At 42.3% G+C, this 15,913-nt stretch overlaps 1 protein-coding gene across 2 annotated transcripts in view; it reads left to right on the forward strand.

Annotated features, from left to right (window-relative positions):
• The window catches only part of KIAA0930 (KIAA0930 ortholog), a 58,126-nt gene that overhangs the window by 15,858 nt on the left and 26,355 nt on the right, over window positions 1-15,913 (forward strand). For both annotated transcript variants that reach the window (XM_041485975.1, XM_041485976.1), the window contains exon 2: window positions 9,712-9,860. In XM_041485975.1, the coding sequence (XP_041341909.1) occupies window positions 9,712-9,860 (149 nt within the window). The remainder of the gene's footprint in view (window positions 1-9,711; window positions 9,861-15,913) is intronic.

Genomic DNA, 15,913 nt, shown 5'->3' on the forward strand with positions numbered 1-15,913 from the left:
TAAACTTTTGGGCCCTAAAATAAATGTTGAAAAAGACCCTTCAGGTGATGAGTTGTTAAGCCCTATTCTCTGTGCTTTGCTCTCTATTTTGTGTTCTCCAGCTAGGGAGGTTTGCAAGGCCAGAACCTCTTTTGGCTGCTTTTTTCTTCCTTAAGCCCTTTCCTAGGTGAGTTAGAGCCATCTCTTACACATTTTTTTTTAATCCCAAAGTACTGTATTTTCTTTTGAAAACCAGATGAGATCTTCCTTTTCCTAAACTTTTCCTGCAAATTGTAGAATTGGTAGTTGTGTTTGAGGGTTCTCTTCACCCTGAGCCCTCCTCTCCCCATTCCAAAAGTCTGTAAATACCACTGGGGCCAAGTGAAGTCCTTAAATACATGAGACAGGCATTAAGTGTTTGTAACTTTGACTGGCAGGGCTGTCTGTGCTCTTAGGCACAGCAGTAATGACCAGTACCTAAAAGGACTGCATGGTACTATATTCATTAATCTAGCTGGGTAGATGAATGGATAAGAGGTAGTTTCTGGAAGGGGGGAGGTTAAAAGGTAGTTTCTGGAAGGGGGGAGTAGGAACTGCAGGAAAAGGTAGGGAAACAGATTGTAGATTTCAGAGATTAGCAAAACCAATTTTGTTGAGTTTGGTAAAAGCATGATTTAAATGGAAAAAGCAAAGTAACTCAAAAGACACCACCAGGTGAATGAGATATAGGAAATACTTCTCTAGTGATAAATTTTTAATAGGGTATTTGTGGTAACCTCTTAAACAACATGCTTTAGAAGTCAGGATAATATGTAGTTACACCTCGTAAGAGTTATGTATATTTAGATGCCTGGACTATATGGACTTTTTCATAAAAACAGCAGGTGGTGGAATAAATGTACTGCCACTTTTTTGTACGAAGTTTGGACTTTTTGCAAAAGTCTGCAAAGAGACCAGTCATTTGTCTCTATTGGTAGATCATTACAGATACTGTTAATAAACCAGAAATAACTGACAGATGAACAATGCAAAGGTCTGCTCTGTCCTGCTGTCCTCAGCCAAATGAGAGCAGCTTTGTGGAGGAGCCTTGCTCTGATCTCTAGGCACTGACTGTGTCTGCACTCTTCCTCTTGCTTGCAGGGGCTAATTAGAAGGTAGAAAACCCCAAAAAGGCATTATAAAAATACCATAATTACATTTATTAGGAAGTCTGTGTTAGATTGGCAGCAGCTATCCTTGCCTTTTAATTATTTGTTTTTGCTAGTTCAGTTCTATACCCAAACTTCTTGCTAATCAGGGCAGATTTACACACACCCCGGGTGCAGTGCTTGAGTACAGGAAGGCAACCGGGGTAGGGACTCTGGTGTTCCTACATCATTCCTGTGGCTGTTTTGGGAAGGGGATTGGAGGCAAGAACGTTTGTGTAGCTGTTGAGGTGTTGGAGAGCAGTGCCTTGGCAGTTCTCCTGCAGCGGAGTCGTTTGTCATACGTGGGTGGCCAGGCTGGTTGTTGCTGTGAAAAACACCAACCACTTGTTTTAAAATTTTAAAAGCTTAACAGTAATAAAATGGTTGTAAAAATAGTAATAAAAATTAGAGCAATAAAAATTTGGACAATCAGAGTTAGGACAATAAAAAGCAAAGAAATATGGACTGTCTGGATGCTTCCTGGGCAATTAAGCCCTGAAAGCCCACATGCTAACAAAGGATTAACTCTTAAAACAGCAGCTGGTTGCATATTCATGTATCTCATACATAATGCAAAAATTCTTTTCAAACAAATGGTGTTTTTTGGTTTTTGTCAATTCCCCCTCCTTCATCTTGGTGGCTCCTCAAAGTCTGGAAGGAGGTGGAAGGATTTTGGTCTTTTCCAATAAGGAGGCAATAATTCTTCTCTTGGGGATTTTGGTGTCTTGTTGCTGTTATCTCTGTGCAAAGAATTTCTTGATTATCTCATCCCTTTCTTGAGCTAGTTAAAAAAAGTATCTTACATTACATAGTTTCTATTTTAACATTGTTATAACCTAAAACTATACTTACCACACTACTTAAAAAAAGATTAATACAGTACTTCTAATTAATACAACATAACACATATAGTATTCCTTTTCATATCTGCATAGAGCCAATCATATAATCTGCACTTTTCACATTGCAGTGCCCCAGTAACTTCCAAGGGCTTTTCCGAAGGCTTATAGCAAGAGCCACAAATGTCTTTGTAGCAGACAGGATTTGCTGGAGGATCGCAGCTTGGGGAAATTTGTGTGGTAAAATACCACGTGACCCTCCCTGAAAGGGGAAAGTCATGCTGCTTGACCAAATCTCTCATCAGCTTTATTTTCTGCACCTGTAGGATCGTGCCAGTGGCATGAAGGTGGAGGTGGCATCACCAGTGTCTGACACAGGGAGGGGGATGACCCCTGCCAGGTCCTTGCTTTGCCTTAGGGCTGGCAAGGAAGGGCAGGATTATGGGCATTTGGGCTCCTGGGTTCTTTAGGTTTGTTTTATCCCATGGATTCTCTGTTTTGTAAAGTGGAGCTCAGGTTTCCCCCTTGCCCTGTGCTAGCGGTGCTGAGCAGAGTTCCTTGGTTGTGCCTCTCTTTCCTGCCACTTACAGGGATTTATTGTCTGGAGACTTCCCTTCCCCAGGTGGGCATGGTTGGAAGTGACCCAGGGGTTCAGAAGGCTTTGATCTGGTGGGAGATATGTGTGCTTGGGAGCCTTTGCAGGGGCCTGGGAAGCAGAGACCTCTGCAAGAAGAGGCCACGTGGAAGGGGCCAGATAGTGACCTCGGGTTCTGTGCCTGGAACCTGAGGCCATGGCAGTGGCCATTGTCACTTGCATGGGAAGCCCATGTGGAAGCAGCATTTCCCAAAAGCTTTTGCTCTGTAGCACATTGTCATTGGGGCTGGTGAAGATGAAGAGAGCTCTCCTGAGGTATGGACCCCTCCTGGGGTATTCACCCCCTTGGGATGAAACAGCCCCATGGGTGGAGGAAATGGCTTATACAGAGCCTGTTCAGTGTTGCTTTGGTCCAGATTTATTATATCTAGGAATTTAATGGATTTAAGTTTTCCTTCTCTTTGCTGTGCAATTGATAAAAAACATTTATCAGCCCAAAGTCTGGCCAGATGAATCTTTTCAGTCTCACTGGAGGGGAGGTGGCAGCACATGTGCTGAAGGCAGAGCAGAGCTTTTTTCAGCTGCCTCTTGGGAAGGAGCTGGGAGAAGCAATTGGTGGGACCAAGCCCAGCCTGGATTTGTAGGAAGGTGCCTGCCAGAATGAGTCTTGAGAAGATCTGGTCCTACTGGTGGCAATTCAGCCCCTGCCACATTGAACAGCACTTTCTGGGGCATGCCCTGAGGTTCAGGGTGTTACCAAGGGGCAGTTTTGGGTAGCACACTAGGCTCTGGCTGGGGCAGTGGGAGTGGAGAACTGGCTGCTGGAGGAGGAAAGGAATCAGGGAGCAGCCAAGAGCAGCAGCCACGGCTGTTCCAGCAAGCTCAGTGGGTTCCTGTGGCTCTTTTGGAGTTTCTTCCAAAGCACTGGGATGTTTCCCCCACTGGGGGCTGTGCCAGGTGCTGGGAGGAGCCAGTGATGGAGCCAGAAAAGCTGTCAGTGGCATCATGTGGCACTGTGTCATTCCTGTCTGGTGAGGCAGAACGCTGGCCCATCTGTGGTGGCAGGTGGGAGCTGGATCTGACATGAGCTGCCTGTTCAGTTCCTGGCCAGTGGAGCTTTGGGAGGCTGCAGGGACCTGGCAAGGCTTCTTATCTCAGGAAGAAGGAGATAGGGGAGGTGGAGGTTGTGTGCATGTTGAAAATCACTTGAAGGCTGAAGAAAAGACAATAGATACCTGTTTTTGTTGACCAGGTTTCTTATTTTTCAGTCGGTTTGGGTTTTTTATGTTGCTGGGTGGAGCAGCATCAGAAACTCTTTAGGTTTTTCATTGTCTGCTTCTCTGTAGTGGTGCTTTCTGCTACTCTTATTTCTGCTCCCCTTAATGGGCTTCTTCAGTCTCTGAAGCTGGAGAGGAAAGAGGGAAGCAGCTCATTTTCCCAAACTCAAGTGGAGGAAGGGAGGGCTGAGTGCTCCCTCAGTTTAGCTAGGAGAAGGGGGAGAGCTTCTTCCATTCTAGTTATCTCCACACATTGATTGCATCCCACCAAAAAGTTGGTGAGATGGCACAGGCACTATGAGACTCCCTGAATTTGCAACTGCACAGCTGGGGAGCCCGGTGTGCAGGTGTGGATTTCCTTGAAATCAATCCTTGTCTCCCTGCAGTTCCACACCCTTTTATGGATGTCTTGGCTCATCCAGCTGTTTTCTGAATAAACATATAAGTTGGAGGTTTTTCTAACTGGTATAATACTGCGTCTTCATCATCTTAGATGGATAGAAGTGTGCATGCCACACTTGGCAGGGTAGAATAGTTTACTTTAGGGTGTTATAGATTAATAACGTGATGGTTGGCTCTCACAATTAAGAGATTAATATTATGTATATGTTAAGAGAAGTTTTGTAGATATATAGTGATATTATTGTAATATGTCCTCCCATAGTCCTCTTTCCTCGCCCCCTTGTAATAGGCTCACTAGTGGGGGCATTTTGGGGAGGGTAAGATTATTACCAGGAGGCACACCATGACAACAGCTGACCTCCAATCGAGATGCAAGAGAGTGATCTCCACCCATGGACAGCAGAGAAGGAGCTGGCTGACAAAACCTTGGAAGGGCCTCAGGCTATAAAAGGCAGAGCAGCCATTTTGCAGAAGAGCACATGGCCACTGGTCACGGAGACTCCCGGTGCTGTAATCTTTCCTTATTAAGTCCTTTGTTGTATTTTTGTTAAGGTTTAATAAACCTCTGAAATTTTAGAAGTGAGCATTGTTTCTCACAAGGGTAAGGAGCAGGGTTGTATCTGTGACATGTCTTGACTCTGTTGCTGCTGTTACTTAACATGATGCCTTCCTTTTTTAGCCAAAGTTCTGCCAGTAAAATTTTTTCCTTCTGTACCACGTGCCTTCCAACTATTGCTTGCTGCTGAACTTCTGGAAGTTCACTAGAATCCTGTTTTTTATAAGGTCAAGCTGAAGGGATTAAGTGGTGTTCCTGTATGCAGTCTTGGGAAGAAGCCTGAACTTTAGGTTTCTGATGATCTGGTTAGCTGGCCACTTCCTCTAGAGAGGGAACATCCATTCTGATTTTATGCAGTCATAATTTACAACCTTATGACATCAATGGTAGCTTTAATATATGTGAAGCACTTCTTATATTGTCCTTGCAAAATACTTGGCTAAACTCAGAAAAAAAAATTAAGTCCAGTGTGAGTTGCTTAGAACTCTCATTTCATCACCATGCTGGGGCTGTAAAGATCTTCATTAGTGTTTAATTAACTCCTAAACATCTAAGGATAGGTATTTTACAGATGATCACTGTGGCAGTGTTGGATGAAATGAGTTTTATAATGTTTCACAGTGAGGAGTATCTCCTGGCAGACTAAAGAAATAAAAGCATAGCAAGAAACATTGTCTAGCTGAAATTATTGTTCTTCTAAGCTCTGAGTGGTACATGCTGAAAAAAAATATTATCCACTGAATGAGAAGTCTTTTATTCTATTATTTTGAAGCAAAATAATAACTTGACACTTCCTTTTATCCAATGATTTTTTGGAAGGCATTAAAAAAATAAATTCATTGTTTCCTATGTGGATATGAAGTCAGTTTCCTGAAATGAATGTTCAGTATAAAAACCTAATAGGTAAGAAGAAAGACATTTATTGCATAGTAGTTGGCATAAATTTTGCTTCTAATGAGGATAAAATACATGTAAATGAATAGTTACAGTAATTGTTGTAGTTAGGATTTGTTCATGACAAAGGTCTCATAATTATATAACTAACTATGGGTTTATTAAGATTTTGGGTTTATTAAGATTTATAGTCTGAACTCTTAATTCCATTTTATTCCTTTAGAAGTGGGATTTGCTAGGGGAGGAGCATTTTCAGGAAGCTGACTTGCTACAAGCTCTCAACCATAGACGTTTCCAATTTTCTTCTTGGCAAAGCTGGAAGGCTTCCCATGAGAAGCTGTAAATGCCCAAAATTACTGTAATGTGGGGATCTAATAGTTGAAGGCATTCCTGAGTGGATCTGACAGTTTCAGGCTTTAAATTGTAATAGATTTTCTCCCTCTCATATTTTAAGAAGTTCTGATTACAAATAAAAATGTTTTGTCTCCTTTGCAAGTTAAGGCAATTTAATAGTAGATTTTAAAGGCTATTTCTTCTTGTGTGCTGTTGCACATCCTCTCTGCTTCTCCTAGAATAGAAGAAAAGCAGCTCTTTTGCTGTGGTTTGGCTCTTTTTGGCTTCAAGATGAGTCCTTTAGCCACTGCAGTCACAACAGTCACAGCATCCTTAGGCTGGTTTTAATTACAGCAGAATCTACAAGCATCTCTGAAGCAAGGAGAAGAATTTTACATCTCATCAGCTGCAGGTGGGGTTGAAATTGACAGTGATCCAACGTGACTCCAAGGGTTTCCAGGGTTTTTCCCCTGCATTGTGCTGCAGTGCTGATACAGGTTCAGTGCTGCAGTGCTTTTATCCCCAGGTATTATCCCCAGGACTAAGGTTGAATCCGTGGAATCACTTTGTTCTGTGTTCCCCAGCAAGGGTAAAAGCACACACAAAGTTCTGTTGTTCTACCCAGTTTCCTGCAGGTATAACCACCCAGAACTGTATATGCTAAATATATATGCTATAACTACCCCTAAATACTTAGGTGAGCATGGTAAAGTCCTGTGGTTTATAGCCTAAAACACACCTGATGGTGTCAGCAGCTCATGGACAGTTTCTCAGAGTTTTGCATGTACTGTAAGAATCTGGAAGTGATTAATAAACCCTTTTTTATAATGCTGGATTTAGATAACTTGATTTTGAATTATAAATCTAGGAGTGCCTTGCCTGGACTTACTTTGTTTCCTTGTCTATGGAGCAAACCAAAGCAATGTATTTCTCAACACTAGAGCACTTTCAGAGATGGTTCTTACAGAATGTACTTTCATGTTTTAGTTTTTCCTTTGTCTTTCTTAGAACTTCAGAGGCACTCAGGGCAATCCTCTTTCCTCCTCCCTCCCCACCTAATTAAGGTTGGGAATTCGGGTACTCTAACCCCATGAGATTTTCAAAGTTTCTTTGAGGCTATTAGTTAATCACGATGAATGTGTGCCGTTTTCTGCTCTTTGCTAAACATAGAGGTGGGACTGGGTCATGGTGTCCTCGGCTGTCACAGGTGCCACAGAAACTTTTTAACCAAGCTGAGCTTTGTCTTATCTGCAGGGATTTTTGCCTTCGCTATTCCGGTTGAGGGTGCTGCTCCTGAGCTTTGTGGCTTGAATGCTTAGGAATCAGCTTTGAATTTCCAGCCTGCATATGTGTCAGTGGCTACTTTAGAGCCATTTGGCCTTGTGGCAGCAAGGTTTATCCTTAAACCTCAAGAGTTCTTTTTCTCTTCTTGATATTCCTGTGTGAATATACAGACCAGTGATGGTCCTGTCCTTTATCACACTGGTTTTGTGAGTCTGAACACACTGGAATCCACTCTTATATGCTCTCAGGTGTAAGTATTTGCTGTACACAGTCCTGTTCATCTGTGCCCTAAGGAGACATTCCCGTGATGAAGATGCCCAGGATCTCCTATCTGATCTCTCCAGCACTTGATTCCATTTGTCCACTGGAAAAAAATGGATAATCCTTAAGTACTCAAGTATTTAGTGCAGATTTTATTCAGGATCGCACATTATGTTCCATGCTGCCTTAAGTAATTGAAACTACTTCACTGCTGTCATGAAAATAAAATAATTGCAGTGTGGCATGCAATTAACCTGCACTGGGAACTAGCTACCATGGCCTTTTTCCATTCTCCCTCAGCATTCCTGTTGTTTTTTTGGTTTGTTTTTTTTTTTTAATCAGCTATATTCATATTTTCAAATATTTTCCTGCTTGATGTTGATTAACATATTCTGTGCACAGTCCATCAGTGGATTTTTATTGTGGTTTCAATATTGCTTTTTATTTCATTTGGAGACATTTCATCTTTTTCTTTCAGTCACACATCTGTCTCCTAAAATTTTGAAAATCTAATCTCTTGCCCACCTCAGTAATTAAAGATTGGAAGGAACATTTATCTGGCAAATACTGCACAGGAGTGAAGTAGGAAAATGTGCTGAGGATGTCCTGTAAAGGGTGGATGTTCTGGAGGAGGGGTTGGCAGTTTCATGTGTGTACATACACCTCCACCTGTCTTGCTGTCTTGTACATAATAGCCATCCATTATCTCCACTATCTATTTTAGGTTTTTGTTGTTTGTCAGCAATATAATTATTTGTATTTTTTTAGTGTTTCTCTCCTCACATGTTTAAAATTGCTTGATTATAGCAGCCAGTTATCTCTCAGTAGGGCTTTGGGGAGGGGATGCAATCACTCCATGGAGTAGCAATCAGCTCCCCTATCACCAGGCACAGGATTGCATTATCTTCTTATCTTTAACAATACAAAAGGTGCAGCACCCTTTGCTGTTTTATTACAGCTAAGAGCTTTGAAGCGTTTCACAAAATGAGATGTCACCTCCACTGTGCCTCCTTTTCTTGGGGAGAGGCCAACTGCAGTGCTATTGCTGATGCTGATGTCATTCACCTCCTTGAGTGAAACTTTGTGGCATCTTCCTCTTCCCATTTTTGTCCTTCTCCTGCCACTTTTTATTGTGTAATTGGGATTCAAGGCTTGTCTGCTCATCATTTCCTTGAGTCGGAGAGACGGTGAATTGCAGTCAGAGGTACATTCTTGTTTCTGTTTATTGGTTTAAGGAAGGCATCAGCTGTTAGTTCCTGAAGGACTGGCTGTAATCCCCAAGACCCCATAAGAAACCTGTAGGCACCTTGTGGCTTCAGGTCATTAACTGGAGCATGTACTGTCACCACATGTCTTTGAAAGTGCTTGAGGGTGGCTTTGATGTATTTTCCCTCAGTGTGTTTGCCCTGCACTTCTTCATAGCACAGGCAGAGCCAGGTATTGTGTTTGCAGGCTGCCCTGATGAAGGAAGGAATGATGACTCTGACCCCATGTTCTCAGAAGGCTAATTTATTATTTTATGATACTATACTATATTAAAGAATACTAAACTATACTATACTAAAGAATACAGAAAGGATACTTACAGAATGCTAAAAAGATAATAATGAAAACTCGTGACTTTCTCCAGAGTCCCGACACAGCTTGGCACTGGTTGGCCAAAGAGTGAAAACAACTCACACCAGAATCCAATGAAACAATCACCTTGTGGGTAAACAATCTCCAAACACATTCCAAAGCAGCAAAACGGAGGAGAAGCAAATGAGATAATTATTGTTTTCCATTTTCTCTGAGGCTTCTCAGCTTCCCAGGAGAAAAATCCTGGGCGAAGGGATTTTTCAGAGAATATGAATGCCACAAGCCAGGGTCTGCTCCTTGGCCCTGACCTTGTGCTGTGCTGGTGCGGCAGAGGGGCAGATGGGTTGCTGGAATGTGCTTGACAATGTCCTGGGATAACCTGTGGGCTCAGGCCAAGTGACAGCACCAGCTCTTCTTCTGCACCACAGAAGAACTTAGAGCTGCAGTTCTGGTGTCGTGTTAAGCACAAGCAAAAGTGACATCCTCCTTCACAACTCTCATATCTCCTTTCTTCTGTGCTTCCTAGGGTGTTTCAAAGATGACCGTATTGTGTTCTGGACTTGGATGTTTTCCACGTATTTCATGGAGAAGTGGGCCCCCCGGCAGGATGATATGCTCTTCTACGTCCGTCGGAAACTCTCCTATGGCAGTGGGGAGAGTACAGAGGGTAAAAAGGTGAGTAATGATGGATTTTAACTTGTATTTAAATTTAACTACTTAAGGTAGCGTGGGATTTGGTGTTTGGTGTACCTGACACTTCTGAAGAATTGCAAACCAAGGATAAGGAATTTCCAGGTCTGCTCGCCACAAGATGTTATACAAAATTGGTCCATAAGGAAATACCATGGTTGAGGTTGTGAATGCCAGGTGACCCTGCCTTGGTAGGGGGGTTGGACTGGATGATCTCCAGAGGTCTCTTCCAACCCTAACAATTCTGTGATTCTGTAACAGCAGCAGCAGTGTAAATGAGGTGCTCTGTTATAGACTTGAGAAAACCAGAAAGCTTACCTGCCTTTTTGGAAAGCTGATTTTTGTTTTGCTTCTCAGTGATGATACTTTATAAACTCAAAGCACAAGTCTGTAGGAAGACAGGAAAAAAAGGAGAAGAGAGATGGTCGCACTGGTATTTCTAGAAGAAAACTGGCAGAGATTACCAGCGTATCAGGAATGAACATCTGTTGGGTGTACTCAGTAGCAGAACACAAGCAGTCTCCTGGAGCTGGGATACAGCAGTGACAAACTCCTGTATTCTCAGTCTACATTTAAGACAATGTGCCCCTCATAAAGAACTGTTGTTCCTTGTTCCAGCACTAGGACAGTCAGGTGTCCTAGTGCTGCTGCACAGGTATTTTCCCATGAGAGATCTGAGAAACTTCTTAGCATTCCATGGCAGTTTTCATCTTAGGTGGGGGAAACAGAAGAAGAGGTAGAATGGTTTTATTGGAAATTAAGGTTGGTGGCTATAGGAAGATAAATGGAAGAGAAAAAACCAGGGATTGGTTTCCTGACATATGTAAATAATTGACACTGTTGTTGAATCACAGGTGTTTGTGAATGGTGTCTGTGAAAGTGTTTGTAACCAGCTAGACAAGAGTTCTCTGGGTTCATATGGAGCGGTATAAAGAGCCACAGCTGTCAGGTCCCTTGAGAAAAAGATTCCAGGTTTTCCCACACTTTTGACAAAGATACAGAAAATGGACAGGCTTATCTTCTCTCTTCTCCCTGGCCCTCCAACTTCCACCATGACAACCACTGAGGAGAAGATGGAAAAATATGGTTCTTTCTCTATCAGATAGGTGGTTTAGTGTTCAGCTAGTGTATTTGGAGCTTTACTTGTGGGGGAAACTTCCATCCTGATTGTTGTTTCAGTGACTATAAAAGCATCCCTGTTTCACATCAAATGATATTATGGCTTTATTCAGCCTGGTAAAAGCATGGGTTGTTTAACCTCTTGTCCTTCTCAACAAGGAAAGTGAATCTCAGAGGCAGCCTAGTTGCTTAAATTCATTCACAAATAAATCTGTTTAACTGATTCATTAGCTTTAAGTGCCTGAAGCTCTTGTGGATAGGTGACAGTGAAATAAACCCTTGTATTTGCTCTTAGAGCATTATTTAGGCTTTTTAAAAGCACCATAAATAATTTTTATTTGTGAGGAGGTTGCATAAGTGGTGATTACCACAAAATCAGTGTTAGTGAATCGTGTATGGTAACAGCTGGGATGGGGAGTGGGCCTTTTTAGCACACACAGCATTTGTAACTCTCTTGTGGCTGGCTGTATTTTGCATGGCTTCTGAGAATTGAACCTTTCCTGTGACTTTGAAGTACTTCAATTGCTTTGTGAAACTTCATAGTTGGTTATTCATTGGTACTTGTTCAGCTGTCCTCCTGTTAGATTTCACTTGACTGCTTTGTAGTTTCAACTCCTCTTTTATCTGATTTTTGAGCCTGCCCAGTGCAGTGAGATACCAAACAACTACTCCTACACATCAAATTATGACTGCATGGGTTTTTAATTTACTTTGTAGTTTTGGATATTCTTCCTTGGAAAATAATGCCAAAATGCCAAAGTGATACTGTTAAAGGGGAGGGAGATGGAGACTGGTATCTGTAGGAGCTGGATAGAAGTGCAAGCCTCCCTGCCACCCCCCAAGCTGTGCTCTCATTTAGGTTTCCAGGGGTAGACTGAAAAGGCAAATGAAGGGGAGAGTTCAGAGTTGTTTGGGGACATTTAGGACTAGAACTGGAGCTATGCTGTTGGCTTTTTCTTTATGCCAAGCTGAGTCAAATGGTCTGGTGATGATTCCTTCATGGACCACATTGAGGGTGACTGTAGTCTGGATGTACAGTGAAGCAAGTTCATTGCAGTTCTTCCGCAAACTCTACTACGTATGTGCTCTGTGCTTAGCTGGCTGCTGCAGGTTTTGGCTGGAGAATGCTGGCAGAGGTGACTCAATGCCATGTCAGCTCAGAACATTAGTTTATGTTCATGAAAATAAGATCTGTGCAGCTTTGAGCATAGCAGTCATCACACTGATAACAACAAAAGGGGTTGAGTGGGGAGATGCTGTTTGAGTGCTGACAGTGGTGGTGTTTGTGTCATTTCCATGCCCTGGTGTGATGGTATGTGTCAGTGGGAAACAAATGTCAATGAATCCAGTGGTTCCCAGGCTTTGGTGCCTGAACTGTCTGATTAAAAGTAGCTCCTGCTTGTGGGTTTGGGTTTTTTTCTGTGCTTACTGGAGCTGGAAGAGTGTTGGCAATAACATTTGATTTTAAATTGAAGTGTAACAGAGGATAAGCAGAAAAAACCTGATAGGATCAAGATTAGACTTTCTGCTCAGTTTTAAGACTGAATGAGAAGGGCTTTGGATGAGTCACGACAGCTTGAAGTAATAAATTTTACCATTTGGTATGTCCAGTAGGTGCTGGATGGTAAACTTCTCTACCGTCATAAATTTTATTTTAAAAGGCCTTTTAAATTATTTGCTTTGCACTCTGCCTGGTCTAAGTGACTTTCCATTTGCTTCTCTTTTCCTTCCCACCAATTTCTAAACTGAGCATAGATGGGTGAAACAGCAATTAAGTTCCTAATATGTGAATGCCAGGGCAGAACTGCCATATTGATTTCTGGGCTATATCCACTACACAGACTCTTGGATCCCAGAGAAGTACATTTAATTCTGTCTTTCCTTGGCATGTCACAGTAACACTCTTGCAGTTTTTCTTGCCAAGTTTTGAAGATACATCTTCTCTTGGTGTCTTGTGTCAGGTTCTTTGCAGACCAAGGCACTGTGTCGTGTAGCTTTTTGCAAGGTTAAGGAATTTAGCAGGGTTTTGTAAAGTGGAATCCCTTTGACTTGTCACTCTTTATTAAGTCAAGACTCAAAAACAGCTTTGCTGCTGCCTCTCATGCCAGCTGATGTGACCTACTGGAAAATGTAAGCCTTGATCCTCACTTCCAAAGGGTCTTGGACATTGCAGGTTTGAAAGGTTAACGTGGTTGGACTTAGGATTATGATTTTAAAATGCAGTTAGGTCAAGATTGAATATCTCTGATCTTTCTGTAGAGAGCAGCTTTACTTTCTTCTGGGAATCCAAAAGATGCAAGGATACAGTGTTACACAGCTGGGAAAGAAAGATAAAACTTCAGTGATAGACCAACAAGTTGTATTCTGCCTTTCATTGTGCCTTGAAAAGGTGAATAAAAGGTGCCATATCTATAGGGCAAAGCAATAAAAAAGATAAATGTAAGATACTCTGGGCATGTGTTCTGAGTTTGCCCGGATATTGGACTAGTTCCTATTTTCTTCAGCATCCTATGAATGTGGAGGAGTAGAGTTGCTGCCAAATGCACAGGATAGTCATTAGGCCTGTTAAGTCTCCGAAAAGCTTAAGCTATTGATGTTGAGACCACAGCTTCAGAGACAGAAATGAACAGAGCCATGGTTTACATGTTATGTGCATCTGGACCTGTGACTCAACAAATGCTGCTTGTGGTGTGACCAGTCAGTTTCCAAACCTAAATTACTTCAGGCACATGACTTGCACAGAAAATCACAGGATTTTCCTGACTGAATCTGCAAGTCACTGTCTGGCTGCCTGGAAGATTCAACAACCTGAACTCAGCATCTAATAAAAATGCAAGTTTTAAGAATCTTTCATTGCTGGCTCTGTTCTAGTGTTAAGGTTTTTTTCAGCACTGAGAGCAAACAGGATGTCTCCAAAAGAGCTCTATACCATGCTTCATGGCAGTCCCATGCCACCACCCAAGCGCTGAAGAGAAAACAAACGGTCAAAAATTGAATCTTTTTTGCTGAATAGATTTTCTCCTTGTTCATGGGTAGTATGAGGAAACAATTATTCCAATACATCCAGGCTGATACAGAATCAGCTGTTGTGCCTCAGCTCTTCATTGTGCTGAACTTGCAAAGGTGCTGCAGTGAGCAGGAGCACTGGCTCCGGCAGAGCTCAACATCCACACAATGCTTTCATTTTGAAACATGAAAAAGGAACCCTGGCGTTATCAGATTGATACTCTGATTTTTCAGAGTAAAGACCTCTGATTTTTCAGTATAATGACCTTTCTTTTGCAGTTCCCCTTGCCAGAAATGCCTGTGTTTTCTTGTGCTACTTAGATTGTCTAAATGTGTGAGCAAGTGTACAGCTGAAATACTTTCACAGTATCGCAGTCACAAAATTCCAGACTCAGGAAGGGGTGTGGGCTGCAGGGGCATTTTTAATGAATTGCTTTATATTGCTTCCAGTCTGAAGAACTCTTCTTAAGCAGTCAAATAGGGTGACAAGAAAGCCAGAATCAGATGTGATTTTAATATGAATGGCACTGAAACGTGGCAGCCAAGAAGATGCTCTGTTCTCTTCTACAGAGAGCAACTTTACTGGGAAGGGAAGAAGCCCAGACCCACTTTTCCTATCTGATGAATTGTGCTGAATAATTCAGTATCAGAAATGCATCATATCTGTCTGAGTCACTGGGGATTAGAGGGACAGAAGGGTACTGCTAGGCTAGGTTTGCATCCTGGAAAAGCTGAAAGCATCTGCTTGGAGCTCCCCAAAAGCTTCATGAAGCCACTGGTTCATCAGAGCACTTAATGGATTTGATCTGTGAGTTACAGGCTGGTCAACTTGCTTATTAGAGGTATGTGAAGGTCTGGGTTCAGTGTTGAAATTAATATGCAATTGAATTGGAGCTCTGGAATATCATCATCGAGTTTGCAGTAACACTGGCAATGAGAACTTAAATTATTTGATGTCTGCACCAGGGTTTTCGCCCACCCTGTCTTCCAGTCACTAATCCAGTTTATGCATTTCTGTATTCAGTGGAGATGGTTTGAGACACATTGATTTATTACCATTCTGTAATGTTCTTTCTCCCATGACTGTGTCTGCTGCCTGTGGATGTAACGTATCCTCCTGAAGCCTGCTGACTGGATACTGCAGAAGGCACACTGTGTGTTGCTTCAGGTACTTGTGCTTCTCTAGAAGCTTCAGAAAGGCTGGAAAATAACAATACAAGAATAAGGTAACAGTGAACAACTTGTTTCAGCACCTGAAAATGCAGGTTACTCTATGGTCTGGGACCACGTTTGATAATGCTCAAATGGTCACACATTTATCTCTTAGTTTCATTTTGGAAAGCTGATTTAGCAGATCCATGGAGCGTTTTTTCCTGAGCTGCTCAGTTTGGTTTTGGTCAGAGACGGGAGAAGTGACAGGGATGGGCAGGAAGCCGAGGGGCTGCTCCACCTCACCCCCTGATCTCAGAACAGCCGACCCAGTGAAAGAAAGTGTACAGAAAATCACACTATGAAAAGCCATAAAGGAGACAGAAGAGTCTCCTCAAATAAAGGGAGAGAGTGTCCACTGGGGCACACCTGTGGGGTTTTCCCCTCTGGAGGTTTTGGAGCCTCCTTTTATCCTAAACTCCTGGCTGCACCTTGTCCTCTTCCTTTCCCCACTGGCTGAGGTACTCTGAAGGTGAAGTGTTGTATTTGTGGGGACCTTTGTGGCAGGAAGGAATGGTGAATCTGACTCCATGTTCTCAGAAGGCTAATTTATTATTTTATGATACTATATTATATTAAAGAATACTAAACTATACTATACTAAAGAATACAGAAAGGATACTTACACAATGCTAAAAAAGATAATAATGAAAACCTGTGACTCTTTCCAGAGTCCTGACACAGCTTGGCACTGGTTGGCCATT

This window comes from Pyrgilauda ruficollis, unplaced genomic scaffold (genome assembly GCF_017590135.1).
Source record: "Pyrgilauda ruficollis isolate IOZ18807 unplaced genomic scaffold, ASM1759013v1 scaffold73, whole genome shotgun sequence".
Taxonomy (NCBI): Eukaryota; Metazoa; Chordata; class Aves; order Passeriformes; family Passeridae; genus Pyrgilauda; species Pyrgilauda ruficollis.